The following is a 13,495-nucleotide window of genomic DNA, read 5'->3' as shown; positions in this document are numbered from 1 at the left end:
TTAATGGTGGATTCTCTCTCTTGTGTGTTAGCTTTCAGTAAAAGTTATCCTGTCTGTGATGATAATGACATTGCCGAGAAGTGATCTGTACAGGATAAAGAATGTCAGCCTATTGTATGGCTCTGTGTATATTATATATTGCACCAAATGAAACCACTAAACATTCATAAGAAATATGTTTAGCATAAAAACTTGATTTAATTTTTTTTTTTCTGGTGACACATTCCCTTTACTTTGTGTCCGTCCTACAGAAGCTCAGTGATAAATGATCCTACCTTGGTTGTTGTGTCCTTGAAGTGAGAGCCGCTATTATGTCGTTTTGCTCGGTGTGAGGATACGGCGCTTGCTCTTTTCGTTGTACTCGGAGACATTACTTGATCCAATTACACATCATAGGACTCTGCAAATAGAGCAATTTGTTAGGTTTTTATCATACATCTGTACTGAATATTTCACCTCGTTCCCGGGCTCAGGACTTTGTGACGTTGATCGCCACGTCCGTCTGGTAAATGTGTCTTTATTTACACTGCCCTAGCACGACCCGGGGAGTAACAGACTGGGTACTGTGGGCACCGCAGCCGCACACTGAGGAGTCCTTTATCCAGGATGACTGCTGTATCTTATACCAGTGATTAGGTTACTTGTACATGGACATCTAGTGATGGAATAGGGACATCGTGTTTCTGTGGGACTTTGCCTTACAGGATGCTCTGATCGATGTGTAGGGGACGGGGCCAACCCAATGTCAGAGATTAAATGTTGATTGCTCTGCATAGATCATTACTAAGATGTCTTGTTGAGTGTACTCCTCAGATTTGTGGGCACTAAAGCATGTGCCCTATTAAGGTATATTACCATTATGGCAGTGCAACCTGCTTAAAGGGTTATTATAGATATTAGCTATCCATAGGATAGGTCAATATTAGTATATCAGTAGAGCTACAACCTCAGAAACCCCCCACTGATTGCCAAACCTGGGGGCTTGTGTCTCCCCATAGGTAAGAGGGTGAAAATGACTGTTCAACCCCCTTTAATTTGTGTGCGTTCAGCTCCCTACCTGGTCTCATGCTCAGTGCACTTGTTTATGTTTTACTGTCTGTCCATTTTCGTCTGTGGAAAGTGTTTATTCTTTCAGACATTACAACAGCCCAGTAGGTTAGGAGCTAAAGGAATTGTCTGGTGAAAACAAGTTATCACCTCTGTTCACAGGATAGGTGATAACTTGTTGCTCGGTGGTGGTCCGACTGCCAGGACCAACACCAATTGGCAGAACAAGGCACTTTTATCCCCGTTAGCATGGAGCAGCAGTGCACATGGTGGCCCGCTGCTGCTTTCATTCCCTAAGGGGCTGTCGAGTGCTACGCTTGGCTTTTACTGGGAGCCACATAAGAAGAGGATGAATGGGCATCCGACCTGCTGCTCCATTTTGTAATGGGGATAAAAATTCCCAGTTCTGGCGATGGCTGCGGGTCTCCGTGGTCGAACCCCCACCAATTCATAAGTTATCACTTGTTTACTCCAGACAACTCCTCTAAAATTGTTGTCTGAGCGAAACTAGGAGAGGTCAGAGGTTTTTTATGGGCAAGCATCCCTCCATTTGGGGTCAATTGCAGAGGTGGTAGCAACAGTGCCTGATACAGCCTGGGCCTTGTAAATGGGAAGAGGCCACATCTGAAGTGGTGTGCCACCCCAGGTTATGGAGAGGAGATTGTTTGTGACAGTCCTGAGCAGTGGAGGCCATTTCAGCCCATTAGGAGACCTCCCTGGTATCCACCATCCATTGTCATGGAAGAATAGACCTCTGCAGTGAGTCGGAGCATTGAGGTAGGGTGAGGAGAAGCTGACCTGTGAGGAGGGAGGGATGTGCAGTCGCAAGGAGAGTGCAGCGAATGGAGGAGCCGAAGAGTGAAAGTGGAAAGGAGAGTTGCAGCCCAGGAGGGACCGTAAGTGCAAAGACCTGCTGAAGATGATTGTGAGACAGAACTTCACTGCTGGTGGAGGAACCACTATCATGCAAGTTTGGCATATCTCTTACATAAAATAATAGCAGATGCTATAGAGAATAAATGGAGCGACAGCGCGCATGTGACTGTTGCTCCATTCAAGCCCGACACAAGTCCCCCATTTTATCATCAGACCGGCCTGTCCATTCATTAAAAAAATTCCAACTGAAATGAAAAACTGACCATACAATAGGAAAGCCGATATTAAAGGGATCCACGGGCAGGATGCCTCAGACACTGGTTGCATGTTTCCGGCCATGTACAGTATGTTTGACTTTGAAACACAGTGGCGTTTCAGATAAAAACATACTTTAAAGGTTATCGGGGACCGAGCCGCACAGGAGACTAGTTGGACAGGTGGGTCACCGGTGGCTTCTCTCCACCCACTGCCCTGGAGTGACGGGTCTCTGTGTGTGTGCATGTATAGGGAGAATCTGCCACTCAAACACATTGGATGGAGAGAAGCCGTCTGAGATCTGTCTGTCCCACTAGTCTCCTGTGCAGCTCGGTCCCGGGTTTTAAAGTATGTTTTTCTCTGAAACGCCACAGCATTTCAGAGTCAAATGTACATGGCTGGAAACATGCTGCCTGTGGATCGGGCACCTTGTATCTGCTGTAGGGTTCCCTTTAAAATGGAGAGGTGAAGTCTTATTAATTTTTTTTTTTTGGATGATGGAAATCTTTCTTAATTGAATTTTTTCTTGTTTTTATGTTTTTCTTTGATGCGCAAAGGAAAATTCCAAAACAGTCTCCTCTTCGCGGTGTTCAGATGTACATTCCTTTCTCCTTTAAATAAAAGGCTGTAGAACATTTTTCCCTCGGTGACTAAGCACATCCAACTACTCAAAGTTAGCCGAAAAAATTTCCATGTGAATGTGTCATCTGCCAGCGAGCCAATGACATTCAGTGCTCTGAGGCACCCCTCGCTCTTCCTGCCTGATGGGGTTCTTGGAGCTTCTACCAGCGTTGGACGGCCGCCACTTGTAGGATAATTAATGGCCTCTCTCCACTGTGCCCGGAATGTGGCTGAGAGTCATAGAAGGCATTGAAAGTCAGCGGAGATGTGGGATAGAGGTGAATCCTTCCAACTCATTTTCTTTCCCAAGAAGATTGAAAGTGGCTTATAATTGTCTGACTAAATGTTGTCCTTTGCTCCTGTTTCCTTCTTCTACACATTATTCATTAATATCTATATATGACAAAAAATGTATTTATCTATAAAAGATGATTACTATCAAGGACATTGTGTCTAGCTTTAAAGGTAATCTGCAGGTTTTTGATATGTAATAAGAGAGCAGCATGATGTAGAGGCAGAGGCCCTGATTCCAGCGATGTATCACTTACTGGGCTCTTTGCTGTCCTGTATAACCCAGCCCTCACCACTGATTTCTCTGTACACTGTGCATAGGCAGAAAGCTGCTAATCAATGGTGGGGGTGGAGTTACACAGAGCGGGAGGCACGAGACACCTAGTCCTGTAGTGATGAACTCCTGCTAATAAAACACTGATTTTATTGAAACACACAGACTAGTAAGTGACACATCACTGGAATCAGGCTCTCTGCCTCTACATTATGCTGCTCTCAGATTACATAACAAACAAAATACTGTCAGATTCCCTTTAAAGAATTATTTCCATATTGTGAATTGATAATATACATGGCTAGGATATGCCAGCACTTTATGATAGATGGAGGTCTGATTTCTGGGACCCCCTTAGATCTTGAGAATGAGTGGGATGTAACACTGGCGCCCCTTCTATATTTTTGGCCATCTGCAGATATTTTCCCTGATGCATCCAGCTACACGGAGCCGATGGTTGACCAAAGCTGTAGAACAGGATTCTGTTTTTTTTTTTTTTCCTCTTCAGTTCTTGCATTTTGAAATGTTTAATTGTCGTTCTCCCACCCAGAACATTGCCCCCACCGTCCTCCAGAAGGACTTGCTTAATTTTCTAATGAATCTCCGGCTCAGTGACCGGGAGGTGTTATTCTCCCAAAAGTATCACTGACAAAAATAAAGCGTTAAATCAAAACTCCACGCGAAAGATTGTGTAGTGTGTGATTTATGACATTTTCCCCAAGGGAATGCAGACGCTACCTCCATCAGTTTATTGCCCCCTTCCCCAGCTTAGGAAGTGTCATGGCTGAATTAAACGATGACACAGACATGTTCTGCAGCATGGAAAAATATTTTACTAATTTCACATCTCATCCCCGAGATGAAGGCCAATAACAAGCGAGAAACCTTAAGGATAAAGAGCGCTGCCGGCAGAACGTGTTTATCATAGACGATAAAATGACACTGACACTGAGGAGGCTGACCGGCAAACTAAATTATAAGGCTCTGCACGGGTGGACAACAACAACAACAACATGTCCCCGCTCTCGCTTTACTTCAGTGACATAACTAAACGAGCTGTCAGGGCTGAACACTGCTACGCGGTCTCCTTTCCTCCAGGATGTGCATCGGCTGTCTATTGTAAATGCCTATTACCGGAGCAAGAACATAAACTTTCTCACCACAAAGGTTCAAAAGGTAAGAGTCCTTATTCCCTCTGGCACGCTATCACAATGTGATATTTGTCTAAATAAAAATTCTGCAACACTCTGAGCAGATCTGTTTCCAGATGTTTGGACTAAGGGGGCAGAACATGATAAAGTAAAACTCTCTTTGGTGTGCTTTGTCTCCCGTGAACCATGCACCCCACTTTCAAAGGGTTTGACATCCCCTATCAATAAGATAAGGGGTAACTAAATGATCGCTGGAGGTCTGACTTCTATAGAGCCTTGTCTGAATGGAACCATGGTCGAGCATGCGCACGTCGACTTCATATATTGCCTACTGGACTGACGGAGTTGTCACATTTGAGAAAATCTGATGCCGAATATATGCCGTTCTCTGACCCCATTGAGTCATGGACTCCTAAGACCTGTGAAGATGTGCTGTGGGATCTGACACCAAGTGCAGCTGGTAGGACCAACGGTCATCTGGAGATTGGGGCACCTCTGGTTAAGGGAGTCTGTCAACACAAAATGACTTTTCAAACCAAGAACAGATGATTGATTGAATTGTGATCTGGAAAATTTGGAGAAAAGTCATCACCTTTTATCTTTTTCAAGTTCCTCAAACCTTTCTTCATTCCTTATAACCTGTTCCATTTTTGATGCTCACATACTCATTATAGTTGCTTTGGTGGTAGTCTGGAGTCAGCATAGGCGATCTCACCAGTTTGCTGCTACAAAACCCTATAGACAAAAGGCTCCCATGCTCTGTGTGTTCTGACACTTTGGGTTACAATAGCTTTTCTGTGGGATTTGATAAGACGGGAGATAATTCTTTCTCCTACGCTCATCAATAAGCCTTGAGTACCCATAACCCTGTTTCCAAGTTGTTGCTCTATGAACCACTTTTGGTAGGTACTAACCACTGCATACCAGGACCACGCGATAAGACCGACCGCATACCAGCTCCACCTCCTTAGACCCGTCGTATACCAGCACCACCTCCCCTGGCACGTCGTATGCCAGCATCACCTCCCCAGATCCGTCATATGCCAGCATCACCTCCCCAGATCCGTCGTGTACCAGCAGCACCTCCCCAGACCCGTCGCATATCATCAACACCTCCCCAGACCCGTCGCATATCATCAACACCTCCCCAGACCCGTCGCATATCATCAACACCTCCCCAGACCCGTCGCATATCATCAACACCTCCCCAGACCCGTCGCATACCATCAACACCTCCCCAGACCCGTCGCATACCATCAACACCTCCCCAGACCCGTCGTATACCAGCAGCACCTCCCCAGACCCGTCGCATACCATCAACACCTCCCCAGACCCGTCGTATACCAGCAGCACCTCCCCAGACCTGTCGTATACCAGCAGCACCTCCCCAGACCCGTCGCATACCATCAACACCTCCCCAGACCCGTCGCATACCATCAACACCTCCCCAGACCCGTCGCATACCATCAACACCTCCCCAGACCCGTCGCATACCAGCAGCACCTCCCCAGACCCGTCGCATACCATCAACACCTCCCCAGACCCGTCGCATACCATCAACACCTCCCCTGACCCGTCGCATACCATCAACACCTCCCCTGACCCGTCGCATACCATCAACACCTCCCCTGATCCGTCGCATACCATCAACACCTCCCCTGATCCGTCGCATACCATCAACACCTCCCCTGACCCGTCGCATACCATCAACACCTCCCCAGACCCGTCGCATACCATCAACACCTCCCCAGACCCGTCGTATACCAGCAGCACCTCCCCAGACCCGTCGTATACCAGCAGCACCTCCCCAGACCCGTCGTATACCAGCAGCACCTCCCCAGACCCGTCGTATACCAGCAGCACCTCCCCAGACCCGTCGCATACCATCAACACCTCCCCTGACCCGTCGCATACCATCAACACCTCCCCTGACCCGTCGCATACCATCAACACCTCCCCTGACCCGTCGCATACCATCAACACCTCCCCTGACCCGTCGCATACCATCAACACCTCCCCTGACCCGTCGCATACCATCAACACCTCCCCTGACCCGTCGCATACCATCAACACCTCCCCTGACCCGTCGCATACCATCAACACCTCCCCAGACCCGTCGCATACCAGCAGCACCTCCCCAGACCCGTCGTATACCAGCAGCACCTCCCCAGACCCGTCTTATACCAGCAGCACCTCGCCAGACCCGTCGTATACCAGCAGCACCTCCCCAGACCCGTCGTATACTAGCAGCACCTCGCCAGACCCGTCTTATACCAGCAGCACCTCCCCAGACCCGTCGTATACCAGCAGCACCTCCCCAGACCCGTCTTATACCAGCAGCACCTCCCCAGACCCGTCTTATACCAGCAGCACCTCCCCAGACCCGTCGTATACTAGCAGCACCTCGCCAGACCCGTCGTATACTAGCAGCACCTCGCCAGACCCGTCGTATGACCGCACCACCTCCCCAGACCCGTCGTATACTAGCAGCACCTCACAAGACTCGTCGCATACCAGCAGCACCTCCCCAGACCCGTCGCATACCAGCAGCACCTCCCCAGACCCGTCGTATACTAGCAGCACATCCCCAGACCTGTCGAATGCCAGGAACACCCCACATGACTCCTCTTATACCAGGAGCACCCCACAAGACTCCTCTTATACCAGGAGCACCCCACAAGACTCCTCTTATACCTGGAGCACCCCACAAGAACCGGTCATTTTGGAGATGCTTTGAACCAGTAACCTCGCTATCTGGCCATTTGCCCAATTATCTTAGACTCTTTGACAGATGCAGAAATTGTTCTTAAATAATACTATTCACTTCACAGGTCAGTGTGTTTAATTTTATAGCCATGAGTTTAAAATTTTTGTCATATTAACATCCAGAACCCTAAACAATTACATGCTAGAAGTGTTAGCATTTTTATACGTTTCCTAATACTTTAGCCGATAGGTGGCGACATTGTACGTTTCATAGAAGACCACACGATAGCGACTTGTGTCAAAATATTATGAAAATACAAGTAGTTTAAGCACGACACACAAGTGTTGCGCTCATGAAGAAAATGCTCATGTGCGATACTGGGGGGGGGGAGAAAAAAAAGTCTTTCCGACAAAGCAAAAAGGCCACAAGTGTCATTTTGATGGAGAAAACAGTTTGGCAGAAAATAAACATTTACAAGACAGGAATAGAATACGAAGGAAGCAAGTGTGGATGAGCGCTGACATGGAAAGAATAAGACAAATCAGAGGCTGGAAAGGGGCGGTGGAAGGATTGAAGAAAGCTTAATTTGCAAAACTACAAGCTGTCTGCGCTCCATATAATCAGAGACGCTGCATATTGAAACAAAGTAGACCCGTGACAATGGAAAATTACTGTGCTTCATACAGATGCTTTCCAGTTCCTTGGTGCTCCATAAACAGTGAAAGGATTGAGATTAACCCTTGAGCGGCTGTAAAGGCGAGTGGGGTGGTAGTAGTGGGTCATGCGAAAAATTATGGGATCAGAGTTGGCTATCTTTGATCAACAATATCTACAAGCACAGAGCCGAATTACATCTCTTTAATTATTTTGTGACCTTGAGATTTCCAATTCATTAATTGCGGTGCCTGATGGGCAAATATATGTTAGCCACTCTGTTTATAGCCTCTTCGCATGGGAAGAGAACAAGGTCTCTAGTTCCACCTACTAGATCTTCCGTTGAAGGCTTTTCACCCAGCCTACTTTGCACTGGTGAGGGACAGTAACCTCCAAAACCGCTCTCTGCAAATGGAGTTCTTTTCATTTTAGAGAAGATTCTGGTTTGGCTTATATATCCCAGGTCATATGGCAAGGCTATTTAAAGGGTCAATATTGACTTCTAGGACTGCTACTTCCAGTAGGTGGCACAAGAGACCCTATTCTCTTCCTCTTTGAAGAGGCTATTTGCATACTTTATTTCCCCAGGAAGCATTACATGGCCTATAAATCTCCCAATGTTATCTTGGTGGTCTCCTTCGGAGAAACGTTACCACTTATTTGAGTATGCTTCAACTAGGATAAAGGCGGCAAGCCTGGTCATTGAAGGAGTGTCCTAGGCTACAAAAATTATCACCTATCCACTGGACAGGTTGTGTTGATGTGAGAGGAACGCTCATCAATCGCTAGAACCGAAGATGCTTGTCATTTGTTCTCCTCTGGCCACAAGACCTTGGCAAGGAGGAACTGAATGAAACCATGGGTTCCACATTCACCCTGCTGCTCCATTCATTGTCTCTGGGAGTACATTGGATGGCACAGCTCATGTGTAACTGGGTGCACCATTCAATACCTCCTTTCTATGGTCTTGCAAAATATTATCTTCTATACACGACTGGCCACTTTCCAACACAAGATTCTCTCCTGAGTCCAGCCCAAACCAGAGGTGGAGCTGTTTGGACCAACACTGATATCTGAAGATTGGAAATGACTTCAAACCAAGCAAAGGCAGTCAGTGTACCCTTGGCATGGCCAAACAGTCTGGTGTACCTTCCCCATCCCACCTATTGTTTTCAATAAATCTCTGCCATCCTTCTGTAAAGCCAGAGATATCAATCAAGGAAAAGGAGGGTGGACACAGATGAACTGAACTTTTTTGCCACGCCAAGGGTGCTCTGAGCGCCTATGCTTGGTTTGATCAGTCCTTTTGTACTGACAAGCTCCTTTCAAATCTACAAGTAAGTTTTATATATTTATACTTTTGCCACATGTAAAGATATTTTTGAATTGGACATCCCACACTAGACAAGTCCAAGCTCTCCAGCACTTATGTCTGGTGGAAGCATGTACTGTAGATTGGTTTGTAGTAAGCGCAGCAGTATCCGTGTTACTAATGGTGTAGGGGGATCCTGAGGACAAGGCTGGACCTCTCGGCTCATCCACTTGTGGAATGAATGTGCCCTTGTTCTTTGTTTCGGGTACACGGTTCATCAGCTTCCAAGGACATGGGATTCTGATAAAGTTAGTTTCAAGGCATTTCGACTATAACAATACAAACAGAACCCGATAAGAGTCCAAGAGTTAAGTGCATTTTTATCAATCTGACATTTTGGCATGATTTATGGAGGTATTTATATCCTGCTATTCCAGTACTGATGATAGCATGTACACTTCTAAGGCCTCTTGTTTAGCCACTGCACAAGTACCTAATTGACTTGATGGCATGCACTAGGACCCCATTAGACGTTTTTTTTCATTAGCTTTTTCCTTTGTTGGTGGTGAGGGGGGTAAGGGGATGAGGAAGGCGGTGCGCTCCTAATGATTGACAGTTTGGCCCGGAGGTAGGATTGCCTCTGCAGCATCAGAGAAGCGGAGCCGATCCCGCGACTACAGAGCAGCACTTGGTTAGGAAACCAGCCGCCGCTGATAGCCTGCAGAGGTGGCCGGTAATTCAGGCAATGCGCAGAAAACTAAAGGATTGAAAAAAAATCCCTCCGTTCTTGAGAACAGAGAGGATTTTTAATAAGAGATAAATTGCAAAGTTGCCTATTTTTACAAACACTTTACAGTGTTACCAATTTAACAAGATGAGAAGACCCATATATCCAGGCTTCGTTTAAGGTCATGTTTACTACTGAGAATAGGCAGGTATCTTTCTGAACTTGGGACGATTTCTCCCTTCATGGTGATTCCCTTTTCACACTGGTTGTCGGGTAATACTTTTACTTGGGACTGCAGCCCAGGTGAGAATTAGCACTGTAACGTGGGCATGGTCCTGGTTTCTTGGCAGTACGTAAGCCATGCTTCTTTCTTTCTTTAATCTTGCAGGACTTTTGTAGTAATTAATGTAAGTGGAGAAAGTGGTCTTTTAGACCTGCTGTCCCTAAATTTTTGTAGAACATGGACCCTTATGTTTGTTACATCGAGGGAGGAAAAACAAAGGATCAGTACCCTAGTTATATATACAATTGGTAAAAAAGGCCGCTAGGTGCCACCTGTTGTACAAGCAGACTGCAACCTTTCACAGATGGCTTTCCAGGAGGCCCTGCTAGTGTCTAGCACACTGTTGGACATTTTTCCCATAGGCAGTGCCCCTTCATTCACCCTTCACACCCCATTTCTCGCCCCCCTGATGTGCCATTGGATTCCTTGGCTCCAGTTTCATAAAGAAGCATCCAGCATCACACCCAAGACACCATGTAGAAACACTTATTTCTAGAAAGTTTTGTTGCCGTCCAGAAGATTTGCAAAAATCTGAGTTCTCCCAAGTTTGGATAAAATATTGAATAGGAAACAGGGCAATCTTTTATCTTCAAGCTGGCGAAATAGTGGCCTCCTTAGGTCATCTTGCTCTTAGCCTGATGGAGATTAGTGTTTGACTTGTCTAATGTATTAAACATGGAGAATTGGTTGCTATTGCAATGAAGCATCTTGTGTGTCAAAATGTCCTAAACCAGCCTTCATCTTCTCTTGCCCAATTTCAGAAACACAGCTCTTGACTTTTATCTCACTGATCCGCGGTGAATGAAACCCTCTTTATCTTCATTTCACACTTGCTTTCTGGCTTCGATCACCTGGAGATGAACAAGATCATGGTCACATATTCCTTCCCATTTATTATTGTCCTTCAAATACAACACAGGAATAGTCTGGATAATCTATCAGACAAAAGTTGCTTTATTTAATGTTTTGTTGTTTTTTTTTCCTTTTCGGCTAAGCCACTTGTCTGTAATTGAGACTCTTTTAACATAGAAGAATATTTCTTCTGCGGCTCCCGACCAGACTTCTCCAAATGACCTTATCCTGCCAGCATAGCCAGCTCCACGTTTCTGTGATAAAGTAAACAGCCTGTGATGTACGTCCAATTAACCGAGCCGGATAAGATAAAGGGAATTAGTCATCATCTTAATACATTCTTTAATTAGTTTTATCAAGACGGCTTAAGCCACACATAATGTGTTGCCATGTAGCCGCATCCAGATAAGCGCACAGGCTCTGTGGTGGTGGGGATGGTGGGAGTTGTGTGCCCTGTATCAGTCAGACCTAAGTTATTCCTTCTAGTATCATATTTACTCTCGTCCTATCCGTTCTGACATTATATTCTAATCTTATGGGGGAATCTGGTTCATGATAAAAGATAAATATTTCCTGCGGATTTTGTGCTTAAAATCCACCTCTTATTGACATTTTATTTTTTTCGGCTTAGATTATAAAAAAAATAAAAGTGACAGATCAATTATTAAGTAGGATTGCTACTCATGGGTTACCCCCTTTGAATGGGGCTAATTCCCACGTGGATCTGAAATTCTAATATCTAAGGTTGTGGAAATCTCACATTACATCTGTTATTTACTCTTTTTTTTTTGGACCGATTTTCATCAGTCTGCTGTGTCAACTGTGTGCAGTTTTCACCAATTTTTGGTCTGTCAATCCATTTCATTTTTCCATCAGTGCCGCATCGGTTTGCCTCGTATGCAAAAAAAAAAAATTTTCCAAGACTTTCCTACCAATTAAACAGTAAAAAAAAAAATGGACAGCACATGTATCAAACCTGGTGTTATGATAGTGTAGCAACTCACTCCGGAAAATAGGTAACACTCTAAAAACTGCAACTGACCCTGCCGATTTCCTGTACAGACTAGAGATCCTGACCCTTCAGTCCCTAGTGGTTCCTGTGTGAGCTGAAATAGTCCTAACCAGAGACTAGACGATGGCAACTCGGACCTATTCTGTATGAAAGGCCGTCGAGCGCTTCACTTTCCTCCTAAAGAACTGGAGCGCAGAGCAGAGTGTGAATTACCTACATAAGGGAAAGTGTGCTGAAATAGAAAGAGATCCAAGAGTGAGTAAAACAAACTACAAAATCCAAAATAAAGGATTAAATACATACTGATCGAGAATATGCCGCCTACTTCCGAAAAAGAAACAGAAGATAGGTGCAGGGTAAATAACATCAACATCAGAGAGATGAAAACCTAGCTGGTCTTTTACTGACTGGCTTAAACTACAGCAGTATGGCTGAACATCCAATTGAGACTATCACCAGCAGGAAATACTAGCAGGGGGAAAGTATATAAAGCCGCATCTGAAAGGTGATAGGGCAGACAAATGTGTAAATGAAACACCTGTTACCCTAAAAAGACTTAAGCAAGGATAACTGAAACTAAACACCCGGAGAAAAGGTGTATCTATTGTGGATAGGTGGACAGAGAAGTCGACCACAATGCACAGGCTCAAGGGTTCGAATTCAGATGCATGACACCTGGGAGGCATTCAATGTGCTGCTTATTTTTTTGTCCCAACGACCAATTGACTTGCGTTGGTTAGTTTGATCCCCGAATCAGATAAAACATCTGTTTTTATTATTTTTTTTACATGGACATGTGAACATGCTTGTAGACTATTATGGGTGTGTGTTCTACCTGTGAAACACAGTTAGAACATTTACGTGAAACAAAAGTCTGAATGAGGCCTTACTCGGGAGCACACGATTCGTGCAGATAGAAGAGGAAGATACACCTCTATACAACCTCATGATATTAATTCTACTTTTGCCTCGTAGACCAGTCCAGTAAGTTTCTAGCGTAGAAACATTTTCAAATGCGTCCTACACAGCCACGAAGTTTTGAGAGAAAATAAACAGGTTAAACTGGGCAGATTTTTTGACATTTTCTTATTAAGTTCAACGATATTTACTCAGCTGAGTCCTTGCTGCATGCCAATGAATACAGATCCCTAGGATCAGCCCAGCAAGCGAGACACGCGCAGATGCTTCCAGCATCCAGGCAAGGACGGTGGAATAAAACCAGCATTGGGTAATGCCAACTTTTCCAATTACTGGCCCTTCCTGAAATTGCAAAATAATGTGCCAGTCAGGAGTTGCAGGACACAAAGCTTTGAGAAAATCTACCATGCCACGGACGTAGATGATATTGCATGTAGGTATATCTGCTCTTGGCCAAGCGTAAAGGGTAGCTAACAATGAAGCTTTGTCTAGGGGGCCGGTCTATAAATTCTTGT

General features: G+C 45.3%; 2 protein-coding genes across 10 annotated transcripts in view; one reads left to right on the top strand and one right to left on the bottom strand.

Annotated features, from left to right (window-relative positions):
- Positions 1-13,495, top strand: part of GPSM1 (G protein signaling modulator 1) — a 242,000-nt gene that overhangs the window by 119,947 nt on the left and 108,558 nt on the right. The window lies entirely within an intron of this gene.
- CARD9 (caspase recruitment domain family member 9) overlaps positions 11,003-13,495 on the bottom strand; it is a 173,761-nt gene continuing 171,268 nt past the window's right edge. Inside the window, exon 14 of the mRNA XM_073640130.1 lies at positions 11,003-11,049. Coding sequence (XP_073496231.1) covers positions 11,018-11,049 — 32 coding nt within the window. The 3' untranslated portion in view covers positions 11,003-11,017. The remainder of the gene's footprint in view (positions 11,050-13,495) is intronic.

The sequence above is a fragment of the Phyllobates terribilis genome, unplaced genomic scaffold (genome assembly GCF_046119375.1).
Source record: "Phyllobates terribilis strain yellow unplaced genomic scaffold, ASM4611937v1 Scaffold_7__3_contigs__length_470593459, whole genome shotgun sequence".
Lineage (NCBI taxonomy): Eukaryota > Metazoa > Chordata > Amphibia > Anura > Dendrobatidae > Phyllobates > Phyllobates terribilis.
The sequence above is the reverse complement of the archived record's forward strand: the minus strand, read 5'-3'. Positions and strand labels throughout refer to the sequence as shown.